Source organism: Podarcis melisellensis, assembly GCF_964234715.1.
Source record: "Podarcis melisellensis genome assembly, chromosome: 2".
Classification (NCBI taxonomy): domain Eukaryota; kingdom Metazoa; phylum Chordata; class Lepidosauria; order Squamata; family Lacertidae; genus Podarcis; species Podarcis melisellensis.
Genome location: NC_138529.1, coordinates 111,731,109 through 111,741,624, shown reverse-complemented (window position 1 = coordinate 111,741,624; position 10,516 = coordinate 111,731,109). Strand labels below are relative to the sequence as shown.

The window sequence follows — 10,516 nt, the reverse complement described above, 5'->3', positions numbered from 1 at the left end:
CAGGCTCCTCCGCCTGGGGTTTCTAGCGGGTCCCCACCTTCGCCGTGGTGGGAAGACCCAATTTTCACGGAGCCCGTTCCTCCAGTCGGAGGAACTCCGCCATTCGACGATGGCGCCAACCCCAAACCGCCGACCTTCTGATCAGCAAGTCCTAGGCTCTGTGGTTTAACCTACAGCGCCACCCGCGTCCCAAAGTGTGCCCTACTCAAAGGTCAATAGTTTGCATGCTAAACATGCAGTCCTTGATCTAACGCGAATGACATAATGTCCCCCACCTGGCTTTAACTGATGAATGAGTGGCAAGAGAAAGAGAGGCAAATGCTTTTAATATTCATGGACAGAGCCTGGATCATTTTGAAAGGTCTGAGAAATAATAGGTTATGATTAGCTGGAGGTTCTAGTCTATGGAAGGGGGCGAAATAAGTGAGTGTGGGGACAAAGCATGTGGGTTGTCTACAGGGCCGTTTTAAGCATATCTGGCGCACAGTGCAAAGATCCCTCCGGCGCCCCCGCCCCACCCCATTTCCCAGACTTGTCAACCCTTTATTTAGGGAGGGAACACCAGCAGAAGCGGAGGAAGCCTCAGCAGCTGGAGGGTGGCTCCTCCGGCAGGGAAGAGGTGGAGGCGCCTCCGGATTCAGCTGCCTGCTTCGTGCCCCACGGCAGGCGGAGGCTCTGGGTGGGTGCTGCTTCGGCGCAGCATGGCAGAGGCGGGCAAGGGCGGCAAGGTGATCCACCTCAACCCATTGGGCGAGCGAGCACACCAAGCGAGCAGGCCTGCACCGAGCGAAGGCGTGTGTACCTCTCCCGCTGAGCACCGGCTCAGTTTTTCCCATTTTAGCCTTCTGGCGCCCTGCAGAATTTGGTGCCTGCAGGCCAAAAGGGAGCCGATGCTCAGCAGGAACAGCACCCTCACCCTCGCTCACTCAGCACACTCATTCGGTGTTCCCCAGACTCTCGCCTGGTGCCCTCCAGAACTTGGCGCCTTGGTGCCCTGCGCCACTAGTGTGTATGGGTAAGACGCCCCTGGTTGTCTAGTCAGAACAGATTTAATTGACCACATGAACCACCATATGAAAGAAGGTTCAAAACCTGGGTAGATATAATACAGTGGTACCTCTGGTAATGAACTTAATTCGTTCTGGAGATCCATTCTTAACCTGAAACCGTTCTTAACCTGAGGCTGTGCTTTCGCTAATGGGGCCTCCTTGCACCCCGGGGCAAAGTTTCTTACCAGGAGCAACTACTTCCAGGTTAGCGGAGCTCGTTACCTGAAGCATTTGCAAGGAGGACAGTACGTAACTCGAGAATTAATTGTGAGTTGGGCAGGTGAGCTTTTAACCAAAGCTGGCAAAGTGCTCTGTGTTTGTGAGAGAGAGCTGCCTTGATGTGCCGTTGGGTCACTAGATGTGGGAACTACAATGTCTACTGTGCATGCATGAGATGAGAATGAATTCACTGTAGGTTCCTGTGGAACGCCCTCCCATCAGATGTCAAACAGATAAACAGCTACACAGCGTTCTGAAGACATCTGAAGACAGCCCTGTATCGAGAAGTTCTTAATGTTTGATGTTTTACTATGTTTTTATATGTGCTATAAGCTGCCCAGAGTGGCTGGGGAAACCAAGACAGATGGGTGGGGTATAAATAATAAAATAAAATTATTATTCTGAGACTGGAATAATGCGAGTCAGGACTGGAAGTTTTAATAGATAATGTGAGGTAGGTAAACCAGCTCCTTGAGTTGGAACCTGCCTGGTCCCCTGGGAAGCAGTTCTCTCACGATCCTTCTCCCATAAAGACCCTTATGGATCCGTAACTGCTTGGTTTCTGCTCACTGCAGACAGATCTGCATGGACCTGTCTATTAACTACAAAGCCCCTAAGAGAAAATAATTGTATACATGGGAATCTACCACCCACCCACCCTGAAATTCCCTGGATTGTCTCTGTTCTCTCCTCAGAGCTTGTCAGTGGTTATGTTCTTGGGGTCTGCATTCAAAGGCAAAATCACATAAAGGCAGGAAGACCCCCAGAAATGCCTTCTGCAACCTTCCTAGAGGGCAGTAAGGAAGGCGGAGGAAAACCCAGGGCCAAAAGAGTTTAATCCCTCTGCCTTGCTTTCTGCGCTCTGGAGGCTCTTGTGAGATATCGCACGGCCCCTTCTGAGTGTTACTTCCAAGCCTTGCCCCATCTTGATATTTTTGTTTTGACGAAGCATGCAAGGCAGGGATCGTGTAACTAAGCTGCGTGCAGATTTTGGGCCACTTTGGATATAGAGATTTTACTGAAATGCCACATAAGCTTCCCTGAGCAACAGCAAAGAAGGTGGTATTTTGGTTCTTGCATCTCCACAGCCAGTGACGGTCTTGGGGGAGGGAAAGGGAAACGGAAAACAGGACAGAGGCTGAGGGAGGTTTTAAGCGATGCCTATTCAGAATTCTGATTTTATTCAGAAGTGGTAAGGGTATTCTCCATAGAAAGCTGTAAGTCAGACTTCACTGACTTTTGGGAGGCTGGGAAAAGTACTACATCAGAACAGGCATGAGGGTAGGGGTGCTTTTGTGTTTATTATTAGTCTGCTTCTTTGCCCCTCCTGCACCAAGTGAAGCAGCTGATTCCCAAGGGAGACCATGAGGGAAAAACAACAGGCAGGTTTAAGGACTGACTCAACCAATTGGTACCATTTACAGAAGTGGCCTGAGAAAAAAAGAGTTGCACCATGATGGACACTCAGGTCAGTCTATCATTCTTTTGCCAATACAGCTGCCCCTTTAGTGCCTCTGAGATAAGAGAGAACTTAGATTGAAGATGTGGCGATATGTATCTGCTTGTCTGTCTGTACCCTCAGAGAGTGCTAAGTGGCCTTTGGCAGACACAGAAAACAAGGGCTGGAAGGTTTCTCCTGAGAAGGAGGCTGCTGAGTATGACTGGAGAAGGGCTGCTGTATCAGCATCGTAAAAGGATACCCACCCTCCTTCACAGTTCAGGGCCACTCGGATCCTCTCGGGCTCCTTACGGGGGGAGCAGAACTTGTACCTACCGCGCCACTTTCCCATACCCCAGATCCCTTCACTAGGACCAAAAGAGAACTTGCCCTTCCTCTTCACAGACTTTCTGGCCACCCCCACGGCCCACTCCCCCTCACTCCCCACAACGACTTCCCAGAAATGTCGGCCTGATGTGAAACCCTCACATCCCAGTACATAGCTATGTATGTCAAATCTCTCAGGGTTGTCTGGCAGGCCTTGACGCACTTCTCCCTCTCTCACACTCTTTCGATCCTCAGACAGGATGAGCCAGGGATTTGCTGTGTCTGGATCCAAAATTATGTTTTCTGTGGTGGCAGAGGAGGAAAGAAAAGAGGAATCACATCAACTGGGGAGCTGACTTTGCTTTAGACAGTAAAGTAATTCCCTCTGAAATGAACAGGGACTCAGTTAATGGTGTTCAGGACTAGGATGCTCCACAAGTTCTTAATAATAATTACTGAAACATCTGTATAGTTTTGGGGGAGTCGTGCCATCAAAAGGAACCCTCCTATTTTCTGGTAATGAAATCACTGTGCACAGAAACCTTACACCAGCCCTGTAAGTAAGGTCAACTTTATTATGCCCATTTTTCAATCGGGAGGACTGAGGCTGAGAGTGGCCTCTTTACTCATCAAAGCAGAGACTCCCTGATTCACAGCTCAATCTTTTCCCTCACACCACACGACACACTGTGCTTGAAATGGCAGGTAAATCTGGCAGCAGGCCACAGCAGAGAACACACCCTTCTCATGGCAAGCACCCAAGTTCAGTTATGTATTTAAAGGATGTTTTACCCCGCCTTTCCAGGCAGTTTATAAAAAGGAAAAACACTGACACCCATAAAACTGTCTCTATGCTCTGCTGCTTATGAAAGCGACTAGTCTCCCTTGACCCTCTCTGAGTGAAATGACCTTCTTGGGGCTCTGAGAGCGAATCAGGGGGGCTCTGTTTTGATGAGCAGACGTTGTCAGACAGGCTGCGTCTCTCTGCAGATGCCAGACAGTTGACTTGCCTGTTGGGAATGTTGAAGGTCTGCTCTTCTCATTGATATTGGTAATGAAAATCAAATAGGGCAAAAATGCATTCTCCTCCAATGATATCCTTGATATCCTTCAAAAGATCATTTTAATGAAGGCCTGGTGCCTTTGTTGTACACATTTAGGTGCCAGGGAAAAACATTCCTCTTTAACCAGGCCTTTGGCTGATTGACATCTGATGCCCTTTTAAAATGTGAATTGGGAGAGTGTAACAACCTAAGTAAGGGACATGGGGGGTGCTGTGGTCTAAACCACTGAACCTCTTGGGCTTGCCGATCAGAAGGTTGGTGGTTCGAATCCCCGCGACGGGGTGAGCTCCCGTTGCTCGGTCCCAGTTCCTGCCAACCTAGCAGTTTGAAAGCACGCCAAAAAGTGCAAGTAGATAAATAGGTACCGCTCCTGCGGGAAGGTAAACGGCGTTTCCATGTGCTGCTCTGGTTTCGGTGTTCCATTGCACCAGAAGTGGGTTAGTCATGCTGGCCACATGACCTGAAAAAACTGTCTGCAGACAAACACCGGCTCCCTTGGCGCGTAAAGCGAGATGAGTGACGCAACCCCAAAGTCATTTGCGACTGGACTTAACTGTCAAGGGTCCTTTACCTTTACCAACCTAATTTATCACTTCCTGAAAGTGACAGAATACATGTACGGCAGATGTGGAAACTGCTAACTGGGGGGGGGGGTAAAATTGTGCCACTATTCGACCCTGAAATTTACCTTTTCGCAGCTCAAGTCCAGATTCTACAGTGTCTGGTGAAGAAAAGGGAACAGAGATTTAGCATCACACCATCACCCTGGTAACTAATCTGGTAATGACAATATGAGCTCATGCAATTATAGCTGGGGAAGCCAGAGTGATTAACTTTAGGCATTGTGGACTACAGTTCCCATCAACCCTAAGCATCGGCCATGCCAGCTGGAGCTCATGGGAGTTGCCATTTAAAATGTCTAAGACCCACCATGCTGCCTATCCCTGCATAAGCCAGGGCAGGGGCAAGGTCAAGATTCAGGCCTGCTCAGACCTTAGAGGAGGAGCAGGAACCCCCAGAAGATCTCCCCATCAACAACAATCTTGAGTAGATGTAATTATTATTATTATTATTATTATTATTATTATTATTATTATTATTATTATTCCCTGCCCTGTCACTCTGAGCAGCTCACAGCATATACAGTGGTACCTCAGGTTACAAATGCATCATAGAATCAAAGAGTTGGAAGAGACCACAAGGGCCATTGAGTCCAACCCCCTGCCAAGCAGGGTTACATACGCTTCAAGTTACAGACTCTGCTAACCCAGAAATACTACTTCAGGTTAAGAACTTTGCTTCAGGATGAGAACAGAAATCGTGCTCTGGCGGCACGGCAGCAGCAGGAGACCCCATTAGCTAAAGTGGTGCTTCAGGTTAAGAACAGTTTCAGGTTAAGTACGGACCTCCGGAACGAATTAAGTACTTAACCCGAGGTACCACTGTATTGAAACATAGTAAAAAATCAAACGTTAAGAGCACCATTTCTCACGAGAGCCTCCACATCCCACATCCCACCAACAAGGAGTGTGGTGGAGTCTCCTTCTTTGGAGGTCTTTAAGCAGAGGCTTGACAACCATATGTCAGGAGTGCTCTGATGGTGTTTCCTGCTTGGCAGGGGGTTGGACTCGATGGCCCTTGTGGTCTCTTCCAACTCTATGATTCTATTCTATGATTCTAAGTAATTGTTTCCTCCCCACTTCCTATTTATTTATTCGTGATCCCCATCAAGCTGTGACTGTGTGAGTAAAATTAGCGTAAGTTGTGAGTCATGTGTATATGAAAGGCTGGCATCTGGATACTGAAAGAGGATAAATACATAAACCTTTCATTTTCCTGGCATTGCTAATATAACATATGACCTGGACACTTTCATGAACACTTTGAAACATCTAATATAGAATCCTTACAGCCCTTCTTCATTACCTCTGAACTGCTTCATGACTCCCTCCAGGAAGGGATTAATATCACAGAAGTCCCAAATCTTCCACTTCAGGGCAGGAGGAAAAGCCACAGGAGGATCCTCTAAGTTCTCCTTCTCCTGAGACCTGGGAGGAGAAGAACAAAGTCAAGCCACCATTCTTCCAATGCAAGGAGCTTTCTGACAAGGCAGGGGTCTCATTCTGATTATAAAGTCACCATGGCTATATCCTGAAGACTTGGGAGCAGAGTTCTTCCTATGGCAAAAGGGAGCCTCAAGATGACATCTGAATCTAGAAAGCACCTAAGAAGTTGAAGGAAAACCGACACACACCTGCTTCCATAGTACATGGAAGCGAATATATGGAGATAAGACTGAATGTATGCAGATGAATTCTTTAGAAGAAAAAATAACAATACAAGGTCCTTAGAAAGAGATCTAGAACTGCATCAGTTTTAGCGAAGCATTTCAAATGATTAAAGTTATTAATACTTTTTAGCCCAGTAGTTAGATTTAAAGTAGGGAGAAATATTAGAAATTAAAGCTGTATTTTCTAAACATGGAAGATTTAAAAAATATATTGAAGCCATTTAGAGAACAAAGCTCTCAACACTTATTGGCCACGATAGCTGGGTCAAAGGCTGTGGTGCCTCTGAACCACAGGAGGGGAGTGTCCTCTGGGGCCCGGATCCTGCTCACGGGTTTCGCACTGGCATCTGGTTAGTCACTGTGAAAAGAGGATGCTGGACTTGATGGGCCAATGGCTGGATCCAGTAGGGCCCTTTCTCACCTTCTTATGTCTGAGGAAGAACCTGCAGAAGCCAGAAATACACTGGATATTTAAGGGTAAGTTATAGTGAAGATATTTAGAAGCACCTTTGGGATGTCCTCCCTTTTCTGTAATTATTACACAGTAAATGAATCGATCAGGGAAAAGGGAGAAATATGTAATGGAGGGGAATGAGGAATGGCTTCCTTCCCATGATTGTAGATGAGACCAATAGCTACAAATGACTATGAAAATGTGTCCCTATTTTGGCTGTGATCTTGTGAAATGGACGATGGAGTCCTAAGCTATCTCTGGAAGGAGGAACTGGGGAGTGAGTTCCTCTCAAAAGAACTTTTCTAGCAACATAATAAGGCAGGGGTTTTCCATCACTTACCTCTGCAAGAAGCTTCCAATATCCTGGAAGGGAAGAAAGAAAGAAAGATGTCAGGAGAGCCATTTCTGCAGTCAGTTATAAATACTAAGCAGCTGAGTGGCAACTGCTGGGAATCACAGGTTTGGAGAGCACTACTGTTTTTAGGCTTCTCAGAGACCTCTGGTTGGCCAATGAGAGAACATGATGGTAGAATGAAGGGGCCTCTGGTTTGATCTAGAAGGGCCCCTTCTGCGTCCCGAGGATTGACGCCTTTCATCCTTCATGTACTGTTTTCTTTCCAGCAGCATTTTTTGGGGGGGGAGGGGAACGACGACAACGACTAAGAAACGCTTGTTTGAAGCAGCACACTCCACCCTCTCGCATCAGGATGAGGCCTCACCTGCAGGAGTTCACTCGCTGGTTCCTGAAGCTTCTCCTCCATCTCCCGGATGAGGCTGTCAAGAGAGGAGAGTTCCCCGGAGAGTCTGGTCAGGTGCTCCTCCCTTTGGGCTGCAATCTCCTTCTCCACTTCTGCCATCTGGGCCAGAATACGTTTCTCTTGTTCTTCCAGAAACTGGCGCAGTCGCCTGAACTCAGCCACCATCTTTTCCCTCTCTGCAACTGTTTGCTTCTGCAGCAAAGAGATTGAAAGAAGAGAACAGTGGGCCAAAATCAGGCATCTAGTCTGCTCTTGAAGGATGAAGAGGCCAGTTATCAGAATTCCTTGTAAGGCCACTTCTGACATATTCAGCAGAGAAAGAGCTTCGTAAAAACTTACAAGCCCACTCCCTCCTTTAAGTGGCCTTTCATGCTCTGTGAGAGATAGGGCTGTTCAAAAAGAAACCACTTTCCGTATTCCATATTCATTGCCCCGAAGACCTTAAAAGAAACAGTGATGCTTACAAGCAGGTCTTGACTTTCCTTTTCTGCGTCTGCTTTAAACACCAGAAATTTTTCTCTCTCCTTCTTCATGTTGTCTAGGCAGCTGCTGATCTGATCCTGAAAAAAAAAAGGAAATCAAAGTTTGCTTGCTTTTTTCCTTGTTGGAATTCATAATAACAGGAAAGTTGAATCATCTGCTTGCTCCCTGCCCCAAAGACTGTGGTCTTTGCCTTCGTCATCCTGGGAGCCTGTGGCACAATGGGTCAGTGTGTCTGGCTGTTAACCAGAAGGTTGGTGGTTCGAGCCCAGCCAGGGATGGCTGTGGGCAGAATTCCTGCATTGCAGGGGGGTTGGACTAGATGGCCCTCAGGGTCCCTTCCAACTCCACCATTCTGTGATTCTTTCCCTGCCCCCTCCATTGCTCCTCCCTCCAGCCCTTCCCTAAGGGAGCTGCTACCAGATGATGAACTGGGGGGTGAGTTTCTCCTGCAGGGGGACATTGGGGGCACTGTAATCCCCCAAAAGGAAAAAAGAAATGTTTATTGAACAGAGTTTCAGAGGTTAATTTTAGAAGGCTGCACATAAGCTCTTGCTGGAAAGTGACTCTTTGGCTGCCGGAGGGGAGAATACACTAAAGAGTTTTCTTGCAAGACCCCCTTCTCTGTAACTCTTTCACCCTCATCATCCTCAAAGGAAACCCAGAGAGATTTCCTACCTTGTACTCCTGGGACGCCTCCTCTAGAGGAATCACCTCGTGGCTTTTGTGCTCCTTGGATCTGTCGCACACCACACAGATGGGGCTTTCGTCCTCCTTGCAGAAGAGCTTCAGGGGCTCCTGGTGCTTCTCGCAGACCCTCCCCTTTCCTTCTGCCCCCTTTTCCCCCTGAAGACGGAGTTTCCCGACTGTAAGTTTTTCCAAAACATTTTTCAGCGGCCGATTGGGGATGAGGTTCCTGTGCTGAATGATTTCCCTGCACTGAGGGCAGGAAGCCTCTTCCTCGGATTCCCCCCAGCACCGGATCAGGCAGGCTCGGCAGAAGTTGTGCCCGCACTCCGGGATGATCACTGGATCCCTGAAATACTCCAGGCAGATGGAGCAAGTGGCTTCCTCGCAGAGATCCCGGACGGGACCCTCAGAAGCAGCCATGGCTGCTGCCTCGACAGGAAGAAAGAGTTGGTTTCGTTTTCTCTCTTTTGCGCCTGCAAATGGGCGTGTTGCCTTTCCAGGAAATTCAGGTGCTATAGCTCGCGATCACAGCTGCCTGAAGAGAGGGGGAGTTAGCCGGGACACAGAGTCTTTGGGGCATGGGAATTTATATATTAAAAAGAAAGGGGATAAATCCTGGCTGCCGATTTAAGGAGCCATTTTCCAAGGAGAGGTGGAGGGAAGCGAGTTTTTTTATGAGCTTCACGTCAGCCTCAGACTTATTTGAAAGCCAGTGAATGAATCTGACTCTTGCAAGCCCCTCCCACCCCATCGCTCAAACTCACGCGCCCCTTTCCAGCTGCAAGACACAAAAGTTCAGACTCCGAGGAGCATCGCAGCCGGAGCCCAACCCTCTCCTGTGATGCACATTCCCACGGGACCATTGGACACGAATCTGCAGCCCCTGAGAACATGGGATGGAGGCTGGGGGATTTCTAAGCTGCTCTCCAGCTCCAGCGTCTTCCCAGTCCTGTCCACCCACTGGTCCCATCTCCAGCCCCTCCAATGGTCTTGGGGGGGGGATATCATTTCTTAAAAGGCTTTCCCACAAGGATATATTTATTGGGATGGTGGGAGAAAGTGGGCACAAGGATGTGGCATTTATTTCCTCTTTGCTCCACAGAAGAGATTAAAAAGACGACCTGCCTTCATTTCCTCTTCCCATTTGAGCAGTGCGACTATGTCAGAAATGTTCCTGTAATGTTCCCTCTCCTTGGCCATTGACCCTGGTTCTTCAGTTTTCTCACTGCCATGGCAGATAAGGCTGAGTCTCACTCGCCCAAAGGACTTGGAATACAAAGTGGCGTAGCGTGGGTTGTCAGCACCCGGGGCAAGGCAAGTAATTTGACCCCCTAACCCGTGGATTTGCGCCCCCTACCCCTAACCCCCATATGTTGCGCCCGGTGCGGCCGGCCCCCCTGCACCCCCCACGCTACGCCACTGTGAATACATGCTGAAGTTGCAGAGACAACATCAGAAAACGGTTTAATAACTCTCCCCACCACCCCTCTCCAAGCAGCCCTTGCAAGTTCAATAAAATCCTCCAGAATTCTCTCTTCAATCCCCTCCACAGCCCCATTGTCATTATTTATTCTGGCAAAAGTGGGTAGTATTTTAAGTCCTGCTCAGAACAGACCCATTGAAGTCAATAGGCATGACTTAGGCTCATTCATTTCAATGGGCTTACTCTGAGTAGGACATACCTGGAACCAACCCAGAATGTATAGGATTGCTAGCCATCCTAGCCCAGAGGTTTCTGTCACGGCTA

The 10,516-nt window shown here is 48.3% G+C and overlaps 1 protein-coding gene across 1 annotated transcript; it reads right to left on the bottom strand.

The window, feature by feature from the left end:
* Window positions 1-2,412: 2,412 nt before the first annotated feature.
* Window positions 2,413-9,404, bottom strand: LOC309364795 (zinc finger protein RFP-like). The gene is made up of 7 exons (XM_081902706.1): window positions 8,758-9,404; window positions 8,064-8,159; window positions 7,561-7,791; window positions 7,182-7,204; window positions 6,024-6,145; window positions 4,786-4,818; window positions 2,413-3,336 (listed from the first exon to the last, which is right to left on the bottom strand). Exons 1-7 carry the CDS (start codon window positions 9,187-9,189, stop codon window positions 2,774-2,776), a joined length of 1,500 nt encoding a protein of 499 aa, XP_081758832.1. The 5' UTR covers window positions 9,190-9,404; the 3' UTR covers window positions 2,413-2,773.
* Window positions 9,405-10,516: the final 1,112 nt, after the last annotated feature.

What these genes read in the sequence shown, in the direction of transcription:
- LOC309364795 (XM_081902706.1), bottom strand. Translation starts at nt 9,189, where the DNA reads ATGGCTGCTTCTGAGGGTCCCGTCCGGGATCTCTGCGAGGAAGCCACT. An exon ending in CAGCGAGTGAACTCCTGCAG is followed by an intron (nt 7,205 to 7,560) that starts GTGAGGCCTCAT and finishes CTTCCCTTCCAG; the next exon opens with GATATTGGAAGCTTCTTGCA. An exon ending in AGTCATGAAGCAGTTCAGAG is followed by an intron (nt 4,819 to 6,023) that starts GTAATGAAGAAG and finishes TTTCTTCACCAG; the next exon opens with ACACTGTAGAATCTGGACTT.